Source organism: Pelmatolapia mariae, linkage group LG1 (assembly GCF_036321145.2).
Source record: "Pelmatolapia mariae isolate MD_Pm_ZW linkage group LG1, Pm_UMD_F_2, whole genome shotgun sequence".
Classification (NCBI taxonomy): Eukaryota; Metazoa; Chordata; class Actinopteri; order Cichliformes; family Cichlidae; genus Pelmatolapia; species Pelmatolapia mariae.
This window is the reverse complement of record NC_086227.1, coordinates 29,011,478-29,030,810: the sequence shown is the minus strand read 5'-3', so window position 1 is coordinate 29,030,810 and position 19,333 is coordinate 29,011,478. Positions and strand designations below refer to the sequence as shown.

The 19,333-nt window shown below is 37.7% G+C and overlaps 2 protein-coding genes across 2 annotated transcripts; both read left to right on the top strand.

Annotated features, from left to right (window-relative positions):
* Positions 1–1,710: 1,710 nt before the first annotated feature.
* Positions 1,711–6,987, top strand: sec11a (SEC11 homolog A, signal peptidase complex subunit). The gene is made up of 6 exons (XM_063464450.2): positions 1,711–1,879; positions 2,318–2,427; positions 3,377–3,526; positions 3,863–3,982; positions 6,239–6,296; positions 6,386–6,987. The coding sequence occupies exons 1-6, from the start codon at positions 1,829–1,831 to the stop codon at positions 6,434–6,436; spliced, it is 540 nt and encodes a 179-aa protein (XP_063320520.1). The 5' UTR covers positions 1,711–1,828; the 3' UTR covers positions 6,437–6,987.
* A 1,866-nt stretch (positions 6,988–8,853) lies between these two features.
* Positions 8,854–9,816, top strand: nmbb (neuromedin Bb). The gene is made up of 3 exons (XM_063464333.1): positions 8,854–9,082; positions 9,306–9,493; positions 9,589–9,816. The coding sequence occupies exons 1-3, from the start codon at positions 8,926–8,928 to the stop codon at positions 9,640–9,642; spliced, it is 399 nt and encodes a 132-aa protein (XP_063320403.1). The 5' UTR covers positions 8,854–8,925; the 3' UTR covers positions 9,643–9,816.
* Positions 9,817–19,333: the final 9,517 nt, after the last annotated feature.

Sequence of the window (19,333 nt, the reverse complement as noted above, 5' to 3'; positions counted from 1 at the left end):
TTCATCTGGATCACAAGTGGAAACAGGATGGCTGCTGTTTGCACTGTGAACGTTTAAAGCTGCACTCAGTAATGTGAAAGTAATGACTCAGGGACTGTGATGCAATCTGGAAGGTCAAGACATCACTACTCTGTAGTGATTTTGCACTGATGAGCCCATTGTGCTGGTTTTCAAATCAACACAGTTCTCACTGGTATAACATCATTTAAATGAGTAACAGGAAATTGCTACTAAAAAAGATCCTATAAACTCAATGAGGACTACCTGTCCACAAACCAAATATCAGCCAAAGGTAGTACATAACTCATAATGTAAGCAGAGCAATTGGGGTCTAGAAATAAGCCAGGAGTTGGTGAAAGAGGAAACAGAGAACACATGCCAGTGAATATTGAAAATTAATCTTATTCCAAAGAAATAATGAACCTGCACAAATCTTCTAAGGCAGGACACTGAAAATAATTATTAACATTCAGTACTGTCATACACTATATCAGCCAAAGTATTGAGTCACCTACATATTACACCTACTAAAGGAGTTTTTCTGAGAGCCCTTTCTAAAATTGTATCTTTTTTGCACCTCCAACAGCTTCCAGTCTCTTGGGAAGCCTTTCTGCAAGATTTTGAAGTGTTTTTGTGGGAACGTCTTCCTATCTAAGAAGAGCTTTTGTGAGGTCACACACTGATGTTGGACAAGAACACCAGACTTGCAATTTCCCTTCTAATTTATTGCAAAAGTGTTCAGGGTTTGAGGTTGGAGCTCTGAGCGGACCAGTCAAGTTCTCCCACACCAAACTCATCCAACCCGATGCTCAACCTAAGGGGCCCATGCCAAAGACTAGAAATACAGCCCCACAGCAATATTGAATTCAATAATTAAGAAATGTGGCCCAGTACCTTTGCCCATATATATTACGTCTCACACTTTGTCTGCAGTTTCCAGATTTTGATTCAACCAATTTTAAAACGAAACAACTGCTACCAGTGCCAAAAAATGACCCAGACGGTTGTGCAACAGAAGAAAGTGGTTTAAAAAATGAACTGAAGAAGCTTCTCAGATGAGAGGTGAAACATCTTCAAGCAACTTAAAGAAGTCCAGGCGCTTTTCTTTCCAAGCTCCTTAGTCTACGATGACCTGGATGACTGAGAACCTTCACAGACATGGTTTATAAAGTGTGATGTGTTCTGATTATTGTTTTTTTTTTGTCTCCCACAGAAGATGTTTAAAATTCCTTTGGTTAATGCAAGGTGAAATCTGTCAAAATGTGGGCTGTTTGTCAAAAAGCACCAAAGCTCTGCCACACAGTTAACCAACACCCATTCCCCCCAAAAGGGAGCCTTACTTTAGAATTTGCTATTTGGACAAGTGTGCAAATATATTTATATATTTCCCAGGCTCTTATTTTTAACTAATTTAAAATAATATCTATCTATGTATATATTTGTTATGTATATATTTAATTTTGAATTAAAAAAGAGAATGAAAAATGGATGTGTCCTTTTTTGTCCTTTTTTCAATATAGTGTCCATGTTTATTGTTTTCATTTTCAGGACATATTTGAAATTCTACAGTAAACTCCAATAGAAAACACAGCAGCCAGCTGCACGCTTGCAGACAGTGTGGTGTCTTTTTTTGGAAACCCCCTCTGCTCGCGTCTCGTATCCTGAACTGACACCTCAACACAGCACTGTTGCGCGGGCGGGACTTCCGGTGGAGCGCACCCGGAAGATTCGGATGCAAGTTTTACTGCCCGACCGTTCATCCATATGGTCGTCATTGTAAACGTTTTAATGTGATTTAGGACTTTTTCTACACCCTAGTTTTGCAAAGATGTTATCGTTAGACTTTCTCGACGATGTTCGTCGCATGAATAAGCGGCAGGTAGGTACCAGACCGTTAGTTCACGGCCACCTCTTTGTATGGCAAGTGAGCTCATAGCTAATGATGACTAGCCGCCGACCCCGTTTTTACCGTTGCAACCTCTCTGCGCCATCAAAAGTGTTTTGTTTCATGCGCATTTATATTTTAAAGCTCGTCCTCTCTAATGCATTACGAAGGGCCTATTTTAACTACGTGTAAAATAAATAAATAAATAAAAATAGATGACTTTGGTGTAGCTAGCTGGTTTCCTGGTTTAACATTACTGTCATAGCACCGCTAGCAAAAGTCAAACGCCGAATGTGCTAAAAATGAATCACCACTGAATTCACAAGCGCACAGCAGTGTTGCCGTGTTCAGTAAGTTGGGCTAGTTTATACTTGTTAAGCATGCAGACTTGTATTTTGAAATAACTCGTTTTTTCCCTCGTTTTGTTTGCAGCTCTACTATCAGGTGCTGAACTTTGGTATGATTGTTTCCTCTGCGCTGATGATCTGGAAGGGACTCATGGTTGTCACTGGCAGTGAGAGTCCTATTGTTGTTGTTCTCAGGTGAGTTCGGTGTTTTTGTTGTTACTTTAAATCTTGTGCCGTTTTAACATCTGCTGATAATTTATGTTTGTGTAAACTGGAGGAAATTCCTCTGTGTAGTAAAGAACCATGTTCCATATGGTGGTGATTGGACTTTCTTGCAGATAAGAAACAACGATATTCTCCAAGGATATTAAGCTTTATACCTTAGAAGTGGGTAACGTTATGATTTTTGAAGTACATATTAAGAGAGTTGTACACATCCTTCAAAAGGCACATTTCTTCTTTACATTTTAATGCGTTTGAGCTCACATGGTTGTCCAAGTATGTGCAGCAGACTGAGTTCAGATGCACCATGTGTCATTCCCCCCTCACTCTCTCCATGCTTTACTGTACACTCAACACTGCCTTATCCTATTAGGATGCAAAGCTCAGTTTTCCTGTATACTTTTATTAGCTCTTTCTTATATGACGTTTTGTATAGTTTTGGGGCTTAACAACATACTCTTTATGAATTAAATGAACGGTTTCATTGTTGTGAAGCTGTGTAAAATGTTAATTCCAAACAGGATGTGATGATTTGCAAATCACGTAAAGCGTCTATTTAAGTGAAAATCAAGATGCTGAAAGTTAGAATTTTAACTGTTTACTTAAATCTGATACCAGCAACGGGTTTCAAAAGATTGAGCGAGGGGCATGTTTACCACTTTATATACGCCATTATTTGTCAAAGCTGGTAATGACTGTGATTCAGATTACTTTATGACCCTGTGTAAGTAAGATTCATATTGGCATAGGTAAACTTGTTTTATAACCCAATTAAAAATTTCTTGATTTATTTTTAACCTTATATAAGCTATGCAGCATAAAACTGTCATTTTTAAAGTAGGCATTAATGCTTATTCCAAACTTAAAAAAAGGAAATTAAATGTTGCCAGCTTTACTAATATGGGCATCTTTTGTATTTCAGTGGAAGTATGGAGCCAGCTTTCCACAGAGGAGACCTCTTGTTTCTGACCAACCGGGTAGAGGATCCAATCAGAGTTGGAGAGATTGTTGTCTTCAGGATAGAAGGCAGAGAGATCCCAATAGTACACAGAGTACTAAAGATTCATGAAAAGTATGAATGTGTATTTTATGAGTGTTGTTTTGTTAGGTTGGATTTTTCATTCCCATTCCCATTTGTTAAACCAGAATTTTATTATATTTTGACTGATATGGTGAAAAGGATGGGGCACTCAAGAGCAGCAGAAAGTTAAGCTATTAATGTAGCATGTGGTGATCTAACACCTTGCTGCACTTTGTTGGATTTCCTTTGATTTGTCACCAGTTTTGTATTTAATGTTCTAGGAAGCCTCTGTTATATTACACACATGAATCCTCATCCTTACACAGTATTGAAATGGGTATTTAGTGATGCTGCGGTCTGAAAATCATGCTGATACTTTGTTCACAGGGAAAATGGAGACATTAAGTTCTTGACCAAAGGGGACAACAACGCAGTCGATGACAGAGGGCTGTACAAGCAGGGTCAACACTGGCTGGAGAAAAAAGATGTGGTGGGACGAGCTAGGGGGTAAGTATTTTGGTTGGAAAAAATGCATAGGAGGACAGATGTCCTAAAACATATTTGATACAGATAACGCCAATAAAACGTATCCCAAAAGGTTGATTCTGTTCATATGGACGTAGCGTTTTCAGTGAGAGAAACTTTTCGTCACTTATCCAATTGACTTTTTCAGCCTCAGTTGACTGCAGGTTTCCCCAACCTTAGAAACAGTACATTGCACAATGACTTTTCATTTCACATTTTTCCCACTGAAAACGCTATGTTGACTGATGCTCTAGTCTTGTCACAGGTGAGAGCAGGTTCAAAATAAGCATGTGTAGATGTGAAAGAGTTCAGAGTTGTGGTGATGTTATACTCTCTGCAACATCATCCAGCATGACCAGTTCTGGAGAGACTCAGCGATAGCCTGGGAAGCCATATTCTTAGAGAATTCCATTGAAGTTACATAATGCTTGCGACTGTAGTTGAAGACACAGTAAACCTTCTTGTAAGGTTTTTGCTCCTGCATGGTATGTATATGGCTGTGCTAAGAGATGGTTTACCTGTGCAGCCTAAAGGAGCTGCATGTACCATCTTATGCTACCAGTAGTGAGAAGGACACAAGCAAAAAATCAGAACTAGAAAGAAATCCGCCTGGATGGATAAGGCATTAAGATATACCCTTCGCAGTGGATGCTTTGCTTGCTGCTGCGATATTGTCACACAGTTGCTTTTATTTATGCCTGCCATTAAGGCACAGGAAGCTGTTGCAGTATTTCCCTGAATGATAGGTGTTGCCCCTCAGACAATAGTGCCACATAAGCGCTGATATAGGAAGAGAGGAAGTCAAAACTGGAAGGAAACACTTGCACAGCATTTTATCAACAAAATCAACATCTCCCTCTGTATATCTGTGCATCTCTGAGCTTCTGTAGTGGAATAATAATTAAAGTAGCAGTGGAAATCAACACTGTGGTAGACTTGTCTAAATCCTGCTGCAGCGGCTGTGGCACAATGTGCCAGGTCGCAAAATCGAGGTGCATGTTTGGCAGAAGTGCCACAGGCATTGAGATCAAAATCGGCATGTGACTACCCACGATGGGGGTGCACGGCGATCATAAAAACACCATAAGGCGAAAGCAATGTACTGTGGCCATAACCTTTAAATGTTTTTGTGGCCTGCTTTGTTATTGGCTCTCGAGTGCACCTGTTGTCACTTTCATTTGCATCAAAGCAGGATAAATGAATTCACAATGGTTTATGCTTCATAAGATAATAATAATAATAATGGATTGGATTTATATAGCATTTTTCCAAGGCACCCAAAGTGCTTTACAATGCCACTATTCATTCACTCTCACATTCACACACTGGTGGAGGCAAGCTACAGTTGTAGCCACAGCTGCCCTGGGGCAGACTGACAGAAGCGAGGCTGCCATATCGTGCCATCGGCCCCTCTGGCCAACACCAGTAGGCGGTAAGGTAAAGTGTCTTGCCCAAGGACACAATGACCAGGACAGAGAGCCCGGGAATCGAACTGGCGACCTTCGGGTTACAGATGCGCTTCCCAACCCCCCTGAGCCACGGTCGCCCAAGAGATCAGTATCGTTTGCTTTTCACCAACTTTGTGTTATATTCCACACTTAGACTGTATATTTATAAATATATGTAACTAACATAACAGCCACTATTGGTTGGTGAAGTCCCATTGTGAAGCTAATTTTTTTCTGCTCATTCTGGAATATTGAAAAGCTTCTTGCTGGACATGGAAAAGAATGAAAAGTTTTAGGTGTTTCTCTGTTTGTGAACCAGGGTAAAGCCAAGATCCAAAAGGAAACTGTTGTGTGACAGCTAATTAACACATTTCCTTATCTAAATCTAGCCAGAGGAACAAGAATATGCATAGTTTACACACACATACTACATAGCGAGCAGTCCAGAACAGTACAAGCAGGAAAACAGTCCATGTAGGTTTAAAAAACAAATGCATCTAAGGAAGCTTTAATGTTAGGTTGGTCTCGATACTGAATAGCAGGCCACTCGCTTGAATATAGAAGTTTTTTTCTGTTGACTTTGAAGCGTATGCACTTAATAGCTACAACAAGTAACTGTAAGTGCTTAAAACAGCATTGTAAATCCAGTCTAACATTCATACTTACATTGCTCATTCTAAAATTCATTGAAGGAAGTTTTAGACGTTTTGTTTATGTGGATTAGATTGTGTTACAGTATGCGTCAATAACATTTAACAGCAAGCATTTTTTTTTTTTTTATCATTTCCAGGTTTGTGCCATACATCGGAATTGTCACCATCCTCATGAATGATTACCCCAAGTTTAAAGTACGTTGGCTGCAAACAATCTCTGTTTTTTTAGGCTTAAAAATGTAGAACGTGTTCTGATTTCTTCTTCCTCTGTTATAATTCTGCAGTACGCTGTGCTCTTCATGCTGGGTCTATTTGTGTTGGTCCATCGGGAGTGAGGTGCCCAAGCTTCAGCACTTGAGAAGGATAAACTACGTCCAGGAAACCTCAGTCATGCCTTTCAGAACAGAATTAAGTTAGACTTTGTCAAACCCAACTGGCTTTTTGTACCATTTGTTTGAACATTTTGTAGAAATGTGGATAGGGTGTTTACATTTGAAATATCCAAGCTTTAAAAATATTTTTGTGAGGGAATTAGGCTAAAGCTAGCGTGAAGTCGCTCTTTATTTGTAATCTTTGGAAAGTGAAACGGCGTTCTTAATAACTAATTCAGTCGTTTCTTTCCTGTTAAATTCATTGTCTTATGTGACCAATATGTGAAGTATTTTATGACAACTGAATATGAATGAAAATTAAATATGAAATCTGGTTACCATCCACTATGAATTATTTTACTCTGTGTCTGATTTCTTTTTTCCTCTGCCTGTTGAAATGAATGTCAAACATCTAATACCTTCTCGTAAAAAAGAAATTATACAGTTTATTTGCTATTTGTTTGGAGTTCTTCAAATATTTGAAAAATGAGTTTTTGTATTTCTGTTGCTGGTTGTCATTAAACTTTTCAAGCATTGTTAGTAATGCTATAGAATTCATGTATTTCTTCATGTGGAATTGGTAAAGAAAGTTAGAGTTTTGATGGCAAATAATTCAATTAGTTCTTTCTGGTTTGGGGGTTTGTTTGTGTGTGTGTGTGTCTCCCCCCCCCCCCCGCAAAATTAAATTCACCATCTGATTCTTGTGTGTGTGTGAGAGGGAGAGAGAAACTGGAGCTGACCACAGTTTAATTCAGGTGAGCTGTGCCAGAGATAATTTGCTGCTCGCACATTTTGTTGCAAATTAAATGGTGTAATGGCTTGTTTGGTAAATTTCTATTTAAAGGTCAGTGGAGTGGGGCCCAGCGTGTTTTATTTCTATGGGCTGAGCTTTAATGACTGCAGAAATGGTTGTTGATGACATCAGCACACTTGCAATCAAATCTTGGACATCCAGCTTTAATATGTAATCATATAGTGGGAGGTGTAAACTATAATTTTACTATGGATCCACTTGAAATTGTGTTAAGGCACCTGAACTCGGATTGAAATTGATTGCATTTGCAGTTTTCCTTTGACCTGAGAGACGACCTTGTTAGGTGTGGATTGCCACTTCCATTTGAACCCATGCATATTTATAAACCAATATTGCATAAATATGACGCAGTCTTGACTTCAGACACTAAACTTTCATATGAGTTATGAAGTGTTAAAGAAGTATTTTCTTAAACCCTGATTTTTGAACCAAGCTTTGTTAATTAATTTTGGTTTGGCCTTCAATGAACAAAGCAAATCCAAGTAACCCCAAGCATTAGTCAATCCATGAAGTTAATTGTAGACTTTCGTGTCTAAATCTATTATTTTGACCCTTAGATGCTGATGTCCACATATCGTAAGGCAGCAGTGGCTGTCTCTTACCATTTAATCTGTGAACATAGGTTTGTCTTGATGGTGAGGTGGTTTCCTAATTAAACTGACATTCAGCTGTGCACAATTTATGAAATCACAAGATTGTGTGCTAATGTGAAAGGTTATAAAAGAGCAAGATTTAAAACTGCAGCTCTTTCACTATACTTGCAACTTTAGCACCCTGAAGTGACAGAGAGGCCATCTGTCTTTTCAGCTCTAAATTAGCAGTGAGAATCAGCAGGTTCTCTTGTCCACGGAGGACTGACGGTGATCACAGTGGCATGTTGCAACTGGCCAAATGTCATGTTGCTCATTGTAAGGGGCTAGGCATGGCCATGGGAGAGAGAAGGGGTGTAGGGACCTTAGCAGGAAATGATTATATGTATGATTATATGTGCTGGAGAGGAAAGCATTAGCTACCCCCTGTGTAATTTTGTGGCTCTAACCAGCAATTTGCACCAACAGTGCACAACATTTAAAAAATCATTAGTTTTTGCTCACCTATGACACTTTTATACTAATAGTTAAAATATAGTCTACTGCTATGCTATATAGAATCATACAGATTAAAAATTAACTGAAAGGTCATGATGACGCATTTGATTGAATTCTCTTTAAAAGAAATGCCATATGCATCCACGCATATACCTTTTCCATTTTCTAGAACTTCTGAAAACAATTCCAAATACAGAATTTCATTTCAGTTAATCAACACACATATGTGTACCGGTATGTTGCTGTTCATAGCTTGGTAGGTCAGAGGAGTGTTTTTCAGCAAAGGTTCCTGTCTGCTCTGAGTAAGAATAACCGCGTGGCGCGTGAAATACGCACAGCCCGACACGCAGACCAACAAAACCTTGAGAATGACTCAACTGTCTTCATTTCAATTTATGCAGCAAGCTGACTGAAAAAATATACGCATCATACAAAGAGCCCACCCCGGTCAGGAGAGCCTATAAAAGCTGGATTCATCGGAGCAATCTACAACCAACAGGAGACACTTGGAAATTTGCGCGCTGGAGGACACTTCACTAGTCCACGCTGAAATGAGAGGGTTTACACTGAATAATGTCTGCCAGTGTGGCTTGTTTACATATCTTGTTTTATTTTCTTTCACCGCTGCAGTGAGTTTCGACCTGACTGAGCTCAGGAATAAAGTTGCAAAAATCAAAGTGAATCCAAGAGGCAATCTTTGGGCTACAGGTAAGAATATCTGAAGTTACACTGTAGACACATGGGTCGTATTTATGTTGGGTTCCATCTCATCTTTGTATGTATTTTAATAGATAACATGTTTCCTTCTTTTTCTTTTTTTTAAAAACATTTTTATTGTGTTATGTATTTTTTTTAAAGTTATTATGTCTTATGTCTTCCAATTTTCGCTTAGCTTAAGCAATAATTAATGGGTGTTTCTTTGATTTGGAAGGACATTTCATGGGCAAGAAGAGTGTCGTGGATACTCCCATGCTGCCTTCAAATGAGGACCAAGGTGCCGATGCGCTGGAAGTCACCCTTCCTGCAGAGCAGAGTGCGCTCGGGGAGCTTTTCCAAGAGTTTCTGCGGGTGGCGCTGCAAGCGCAGATGGATACACAAGAAAGTCGTTCGAAAAATCAGGCGAGAAAACTTTCCTACGTTTTTGATATAAGATGTCAAAAGGCTATTTCTGCGTTATAATATACTAACTCGCAATGTCATGCTCTCTCTTTCAGGAGGCGGACTTGTTGATGAAGATTTTAGAAAACTACATCCGAACCAAAAAGTGATGTAAAGGATACAAACCTGGCACGCATTAACATGGATCGAAGGTCACCTGGGCTTATGAGTTAAAATAAATAAGAATCGTGTACAGTCTCATGCTCATCATGATTGTAATTTACTGTAACTGGCTTGCTCATTTGCAATACATCTTTTTTTCCAGTTATTTTGATGGATCTATTTTACATGTTCTTGTCATTTGTTTAGTTATTTGTATTAAATAAAATAATGATTTGCACTGCTTTGACTTTGATGTGTGATAAATTATAGATCGATTTGTTCTTTTTGATTGCAAAAGCCCCTCCTAAACAATGCATTAGTGAACCTAAACACTGATTTTATTATATATACACTGCTGGTTTCTACTTGCACAAGAATGAGCAACACAGAAAAGATGCAGATTGATAATGCTATAATGTCTGAGCACCCTTCATTGAGATGAGTTTAATTCATACTTTGGTAACACTTGTGGCCTAAAAGACACAGTATTACAGATATGGATAAAGGTCTTATTTATACGCCTTTCATTAACATTTGCGTCAACCTTTTTTTTCCTTACAAAAATAACACTTATATAAATATAAATGTAGGAAGCTTACATAAATCACATTTCTTAGTTTCCTGAATATTTTGACATGAAATCAATATAATCTTTGTACTTTTTCTGTCCTTTGCATAAAGGGATGATCTGTTCTCTCGATCAATATTGGTGGAGCGCAGTGAGATGGCCCATGCAACTTCTTTGCCTTGAGCTATTCTGTTGTATTTGAAATGGATAGGCTATTTCAATATCTCTCCCACAATGCCTTGTCTGCTTTGTGTCATTTCAAGGTGTGGATTGTGCATCAAATCCAACGTGGTGAGAGGTGTGAGTAGAGGAAGTCTTTATAAGCTCTAATACACCTTTCCGGCAATGTTTTTGAGAGAGTCAAGAACTGTTATCTTGATATCAGTACGATATGAACCCTATTACCTATGATACACCATTTGTTCAAAACTTTTAAAACTATAGTCATGCAAAAACACAACATAAAAAACATAATTCTGTATCCATGATAGTTATTGCCAGTTTCTGCTGAATATGTACATTTGAAGATGGGTAAGAACCAGATATTTTAACTATTTTGTGCCCAGTGCACAGTGGGAAGCTTTCTTGAAAAAGAAAAAGAAAATCCATAATTTTCTTTTGTTGAACACTTGGCTCACTGAGTTTGTTACACGAAAAAAGAACTAGTGCCAAACTCAGATAAACATGTAATTCATGAAAATGCCTACAACCTAATGATTCTCTGTCTCAATGGCTGCTTCGTGTCTAGTGCTGATCAGAAAATCATAATCCTCAAAACTTGTGTTTAAAATTTTGCTCACGCTCTCAAAACCCTCTTTTCGTGACGCCAAATCAACACTGAATTATTTTGCAGTTAGTCAATTCTCTCTTCATTAAAAAAAAGAGTAAAGAGTGTTTAGCAAAACACAAGGAAATCTAAGTGATTTTGAATATAGCGTGATTGTTGATGCTGGACAGGGTGGTCTGAGTATTTCAGAAACTGCTGAAATGCTATTCCAATAAATAGATGTATGAATAATAAATTCTAATACATTTTCATTTACAATCAACTCTAGGGAAGGGTCACTATAGATAAAAAGTTGAAAATGAATTACTTTACTTCTGGATAGAGCGCCTTCCTTGCTAAAGTTACATGAGATGTGTCTGCTTCTTAGTAGTGTGGGAGTCCCACTGACATGCACAATTCAACCACAAATCACAGTACTGCAAATAACAAAGTGTTGTTACCTGGCTACAATTGTAACTGTGCCATATTCCATTGAGTGGTAAATTCTAGACTGCTGTAGGCTGTTAACATTTTGTCTATTTTTGTTAGAAACTGGGTTATCAAAATTGACCCTTAAGTTTGTAACTTCAGATTTTTGTACTTCACATTAGAATCTGGAGCACACACATTTATAATTAAGTCTTTGTCCAGTAAACAACAGCCTTTAGATCCTGGAATTTTCAGGTGCAGGTTGCTGTGTCCAACTAGGTTAGTAGGCTAGAAAATTGGCCACAATTTTTACAGGAAAATAAGCCTGCACAATAATTTAAAGGAGAATGAAAAGCACTAAAACATGCTTTTAAAAATGACAAAAGGAAAATCAATAAAAAACATTCTCGTTCCTTTTTCTTTTTCTTTTCATTTTTATTTTGTTTAAAAGTGCCAACATGTGTCCTGGAACTTTGTAGTTATCACATAGATATGCAAAATGTACAAGCATTTGATTGTTATGAGAATTTTGTATTTTTTTTTATTTATTTATTTATTTTAAATGTGAGGCAAGTGACTGTTGCAGTTTGATGTAGTGCTAAAATAATTAGTAATGTATTTGTGTGGGTGGGTGCATGTGGTGTAGGGTGAGAGAGTTGCAAGTCCAAACATGTTGCATGTTTAACTCTTGAGGAAGGTGATGTTTTAATAAAATCTGAGCATGTGCTTACTTACTTCTAGGAAAGTGAGAAACACTGTTCCTGTATTATCTGTTTACTTTGCACTTGTTCCATTGCTCATTTAACTGAGGAAAGAATGCTGATTTATCTGAATATAGATGGGATAGAGCTAGAGAGTGATAGAGAAGGATCTCTGAGCCAACGTGTCAGAAAGATACAGAGATGTATCAGTAGGAGTAGGCCAGAACTTTCTTGGAGATAATGTGAACTGTGTCACAAGTTTATGGCATCAAATGGAAAACACACTGTCAGGAACAGGTCAAGTTGAGCATTTTTGAGACGTGCAGAGGAGGTATGGTGGATATACTGGCAAAGAGTGTTGAAAATGCAGCTGCCAGGCAGGAAGACAAGAGGAAGGACACAGAAAAGGTGTATGGATGTAGCAAACAAAGACATCAAGAGCATTGGTGTGACAGAAGAGGATGCTAGGGATATGGATATGTTGACAGATCTGCTGTGGCGATGCTAAAGGGACCAACTGAAACAAGAAGAAGAACAAGAGTGGTCCATCACTTGTTATTTTTGTTGATTATTTTATATTTATGAGTTCTGACCTTATCTCTTTTTCTTTCATATAGAATGGTCCAGTATATCTTATGCTAAAGGAAGCACCTTTCCTTAGTAGTTAGAGATTTTGACCAGATTGTGTTATGACTGCCACATACATACTTCTTGGACATTTCACACTGGAGCAAATTTGACTACTTGACCACATCGAAATACCAAGGAGGGAAAATTAACATCTAGAGGAAGTGCAAACAATAGAAATGCACAAGGACCAGTCATTACTGAATAAAACAGGAAATTACTTAAACCAAACCTAATAATGCAAAACTATGAAATCATTCTGTTATTAAAGCTTTGTCCAAAAAAACATCCCCACTAAGCAACTCAGTCTGCATCTCAAGTCAATTTCAAGTCCCAGTGTGGTCCTCTTTTTAAATTTGTACCTCCTATTCTCTTCCACTTATCATTTTCAGGGTCACAGGGTGGCTGGAGCCTATCCTAGCTGTTTTAGGGCGAGAGGCAGGGTACACCCTGGACAGGTCGCCAGTCTGTCGCAGGGCTAAGACATAGAGACAGACAACCATTTGCACTCACATTCACCCCTATGGGCAATTTAGAGTTACCAATTAATCTAACCCCACTAACTGTATGTCTCTGGACTGTGGGAGGAAGCTGGAGTACCCAGAGAAAACCCACACCAACACGGGGGAACATGCAAGCTCCAAGCAGAAAGACCTTAGCCTGGTGGTGGAATTTAACACAGGACCTTCTTGCTGTGAGGTCCTGAGTGCTAACCAATGTGCCACCGTGCTGCCCATAAATAAAATTTGCACATACGTAGATAAAAATATAGAATTTCATGATTTTACTGAGGGGTAAGTTTTAAGAATATGGCCCAAAGTTACAGTTATGTATGCCTCTGCCATTGGAACATTTGGTATTCCATTTTTTGTCTTTTCTTTTCTTTTTATATTTTATATTGTGCTATTTTAATCATGAATTAAGTGATTGCCACAGGCAAACCTGATGCATAATTCACATAGTGAATATATGTTGTGTCAAAGCAGGCAATCTCAGCTAGTGAAATTTGTAAATTCCATTGTTGTTAGTTTGAACACCAAAAGCTCACAGAGACGAATTTATCCAGTGTTCTTGCAATAAAGCCATGGCTTTGGGCACCACTTTAGGTCATTACTGATAGAGTGTTGCATCTAATTTTCTCCTGTGTAATCCATCTTGCACTCTTAAGAAACATGCGAGCCTCATAGGTGACATGTGTTTCTAACATTCGTTTATTTTTGCCAGGGGACTGTGTGGGCACGCTGTGCTTGTTATTATTTATTCAAGCCTGATACTGAACGCCTAAAAAATTCATGGAGTTGAAAAACAGATTATTATATGGTTGTAGGCTGTTCTTACCAACTGCTCATTCTTGATAAATCTCTGTCTCACAACTTGTGTGCCTTTGTAAAACTAGCAATGATACACTGCCACCCTCTGGCATAAAACCACTCATTACACATCACTGACATGTGGAATTTCCCTGTTGGATTTTTAAGAGGTTCAAAGGAAGGTGCTGATGAAAGTATAAAAAATAAAACAAAAAACACGTAAATCAATATTTGTCTTTATGGGAGTCTATATGTAAGTAAATAAACATATAAAACTGACATTCGATACAGGCGAGTGAACACAGTTGAACCTGAATCATATGCAACAGCAGATTGTTACAATACTTAGATCAAAAGCAGTCACAAGAGAACTATTCTCTACTACTACTACTACTGCTACTACTACTCCCACATCGTAACCAATTCTGACAATTTCAGGTCCTTGTGTAGATTATTCAAGGAAACAGTGCAGGGTATCTAAAAGCGTTTTTTCTAATTCCGTTCTGACTCTAGAGATAAACACTTGTAAAATATTATGAGAGGATAGGGCATACTGGCAGCAGGTTTTACACATAAAAACAGACAAATAAGAAGGAAAGAGCCCAAGCTGAGATTTATATATGAAAAAACAACCAAAGGGAAGTCTGTGGACAGACTCAGCAGCAGCACACACAATTTCATCAACCAGTAATAAAATGTAAAGCACAATGGTAAACGTTATCTAACCTCTTTAGGTACAGGTGCTAGGTCAGGTGCATTCATAACGAGATCATCATAATCCAATAAAAATTCCTCACCTGGAGGAATTTATTTATTTGTATAAAATAAACTTAATTTTCAATTTCAGTTCCGTTTGCAAAGGTTCAGTTTAGACACAAGCTTTTCAACATGAGTTTTAAAGGACAAATTCTGGTCTATTATGATGCCTAAATACTAGTTGTGACCATTTCAGTTTCACCCATGTTTTTGATTTTAGGAAGTTTCAGTGTGTTTGCTATTGTCTAAGCTGTATATTTAAGAGATTACAAACAGCAAAATACCAAATGTTAATCTGTTCACACTTGAGTTTTCATCTAAAATCTGATAGGTCAAAATAAAAAACAAGGCATTCAGTCTTAGTTTATGTTAGTTTCATTGTATATCGGTGTTAACATCCTTTAAAAAAAGACTCCCAAATTCTTCAGTCATTATTGAGTTAAGTGATAAGGTAAGTTCTGGTGTCATAGACATGAGATTAAGAGCCCAGCCAAATAAAGTATAGTTTAAAGACAGGGTTGAGCTTGACACCATGAAGCTATTTTACTTTGCTAGCTATGTTAACAAACTCAAAGGACATAGATAAGGAAAAACTGTTTAATGAGTGCTGTCATCAAGATAATAAGACATTAAATAAAATTTTAAAAAAAATACATACATGCATTAGTCTATTCATGCCAGTTTATGCTTCTCATAAACCTCCTGCCTACAATATTGGAATGCTGCAGTAAAATAGGAGTAGCACAGCAGGTAGTTGGCATGAGGGAAGCTTGCAGCTGTGGAGAGCAGCATGTAGGGTAGTGATGTGTCGTTCGCGAACGAAATGGCTCTTAGAGCCGAATCTTTGACATGAACGACGCGAGCCGTGGGTTGTTTTTTTTCTTTCTCTCACCCTCTCTCTCGCACTTTTTCCCGCTTCACTCCGCATATGTGAGCCTTGTGCTTTACGCTGGGATGAGGGGGGAGGGGCGGAAGTTACACTCAGTAGCACAGGCGTAGGCTGCCTGTCTCAGATAATCACCATTCCCACCCGGGTCACGGTCAACGCAGGAGGTCATAGGTCATCATCATGTATTGATCATATATATACAAATAAATGTTCCTGAGCATTGCTCTAATATTGTTTCTATTCCAGTTGGTTATAGTGACCATAATCTTGTAGGTTTGACCAAGAAAATGAAACCACTGAAAACTGCACAAAAGATCATTTTTCATAGATCATACAAAAATTTCAATGCAGATAAGTATATTAATGACGTAAAAGAAATTCACTGGACTGACATCTGCCTCGAGCGTGACCCTGATTTGGCATTATCTATGTTTATTGAAAACTTTTGCTACCTGGCTGACAAACATGCCCCCTTAAAAAGATTTACTGTTAAAAAGAACTATGCACCTTGGCTAGATATTGAACTTAAGGCTGCAATGTCAGAAAGGGATCTAGCAAAAGCAAAAGCACATAAGTCTGTCAGTCCACAAGAGTGGGCAAGATATCGCGCGTTAAGAAATCAAGTAACTAAATTGAATTGGCATAAGAAGAAAGAATATTATCAACTTAAGCTCAAGGAGGCCAACAAGGACAGCAAGAAGGTGTGGAAAGTTTTAAATAATATAATGGGTAGAGATCTTGCTCCGGTGGTGTCTCACATCTAGACGGGTGGTACGTTTATAAGTAAAGCTAAGGACATAGCCAATTATTTTGTGAATTACTACAGTAATAAAATAACAAATTTAAAATCTAATATGAGCAGAGGCGATTCCACCTTATCACGTCGTCTTATACAGGATGTTATCATGAATAATAAGCAATGCCAATTTAAGTTTGAGGCAGTGAATGCGGAGATGGTAGAGCGCTTATTGATATCACTTCCTGACGATACATCCTCCGGCTCTGATAACATAGACAGTAAACTGCTCAAAGTTGCAGCCAAGTTTATGTCCCTTCCTATATGTCACATATTTAATAGATCTTTGGCATGCAGCTTATTTCCACTGCAGTGGAAAGAATCGAAAATAATTCCCATTCCTAAAAACAAGAATGACGTTTTTAATGGTGTTAATAGCAGACCTATTAGTCTACTCCCCGTTCTAAGTAAAATTATGGAGAGGATTGTCTATGAACAAATTCAACATTACCTAACAGTTACTCACTCAGTTTCAACATGCTTACAAACCTGGTCATTCCACCAGTTCAGCTCTCATTCACATGACAGATAACTGGTATAAATATTTAGATAATGGGAATTTGGTCGGGGTGGTATTTTTGGATTTTAGTGCTGCATTTGATTTGATAAATCATGATCTTTTGATAGATAAACTAAAATGTTATGGATTTTCACCAGCTGCTTTGTGCTGGATGGAAAGTTATTTGTCTGGAAGAAGGCAAAAGGTTTATTATAATGGTTATTTCTCGGAGGGCTGTGAAATGAACTGTGGTCTAACCCAAGGCAGCTGCCTCGGTCCACTTCTCTATTCAGTCTTCACGAACGACTTGCCGTACGTCCTGGATAAATCCCATCTTGTAATGTATGCTGATGATTCCACCATGTTTTATTCAACAAGTAGCTACTCTGAATTGACAAGCGTATTACAACAAGATTTGCTGAACGTGTTTGACTGGATAAGTAAAAACAACATGAAATCCAAAATCCAAATCCATGTTAATAGGAAGTAGAGTACGCTTAGTCAACTGCCCACAACTAAATCTTTCCATAGCTGGATCGGTATTAGAACAGGTCACCCAGATTGAAATTACTTGGTGTCACCATAAACCACCACCTTTCATGGTCTCAGCACATCAACTCTGTTATTAAGAAAATGGGACAGGGCATAGCTATAGCTAGGAAATGCTCCTTTTATATTACTTCTTCAATTATGAAAGGTGTCATTAATGCACTAGTACTATCTCATTTAGAGTACTGCTCAATCATTTGGTCAGCAGCTAATAAGACAGATTTGAACAGACTTCAATTAGTCCAAAATAGGGCGGCTAGATTAGTGTTAAGGTGTTCATATTATACAAATATTGATAAAATGCACGATAAACTTTCTTGGCTTTCTGTACAAGCTAAATTATACTATGGCTTACTTGTATTTTTAAAGAAAGCAATACTGGTAAACACACCACACTTTTTTTATGCTCAGTTGCAGTATCCAGATGAAATACATAATCATGCTACACGATTCTCAACTAACCACAATTTAGTAACTCCTCGAGTTAAAAGTAACTTTTTGAAAAACTCTGTTATATTTAGAGCATCTTTTCAGTGGAATAAGTTGCCTTATGCAATTAGAGAATTGGCTTCTATTCATACTTTTAAAAATCACCTAAAAGCCTATTTAGGCTCTTAATTGTAAGAGGGTAATGTCACTTGTAATGGAAATTGTGTACTTTGTTTGAGTGTTTTATATATTTTTTTATATTAACATGTTTATATTTTCAGAATTGTAAAACTTTATTGTGGATGTAAGAGCCAAATTATGTGGATATTTTGCATCCAATTTATTGTGTAATATTTTATTCGATGGTATTTGATGATTTGGGCCCCAGGAAGACTAGCAACCACTGTTGTGGAAGCTAATGGGGTTCCTTATAAATAAACAATAAACAATAAACAGGAACAGAGCGGGAGGGAGAGACAGAGAAAGAGCCAGGGACAACAACGTCACATTAGAAAGGTATAGTGATCATCCACAACTATTTTCAGTTGCAGATGATATAGGATTCAGAAAGTTATTCATGCAGATCCATATGACAGACAATATGCATCTTCTTTTTGTTTTCATATTTTAATTTATATTTAATTGTGTTGTGGTTTGCAGTGTTTTGTGTTGTTTCACTTTAAATTTGTAAAAGGAAAAAGCTGAAAATTTAAATAGTTAAAAGTTGAAATGTGAATAGTTGGTTTTTGTATTATATGATTTATTTATTACATTTTATGTGGAGTGAATTAATAAAAGTATATTTATGGTGGCCCCTACAGACAAAGCACGTGCAAACTTCAAAACACGTACAAACTCTGAAGCACGTACAAACCCTGAAGGACGTACAAACTCCAAAACACGTAAAAACTCCATAGCACGTACAAACTCCAAAGCACGTAAAAACTCAGAAGCACGTAAAAACTCCAAAACACGTACAAAACACAACAGAAGTGCTCTAGGATGCTAGGCGCAGTGTTGAGCTTTTGATACCTAGTGGCTACACAAGCCAGCAAGTACCAACAACTGGATTTGGTGTGTGGTAATAACAGGTAAATGAACTTTTTGTTTTCTAATTATTTGAATATATATGAGTGCTTGTGTATAAATACACAAACAATACACATATGCTTGCAATTGTGTAATTTAAGTAATCTAGGTAGCTCTGTTTTGGAAGTTCAGTTCATGCTAGAAATGTGTTTTGGAGTTTGTACGTGCTTTGGAATTTGTACGTGCTTTTTGGAATTTGTACGTGTTTTGTCTCTAGGGGCCACCGCATATATTTATATATACAAATATACAAATAAAACCACTTTTTTTACGTTAATAATTCCTTTTGTG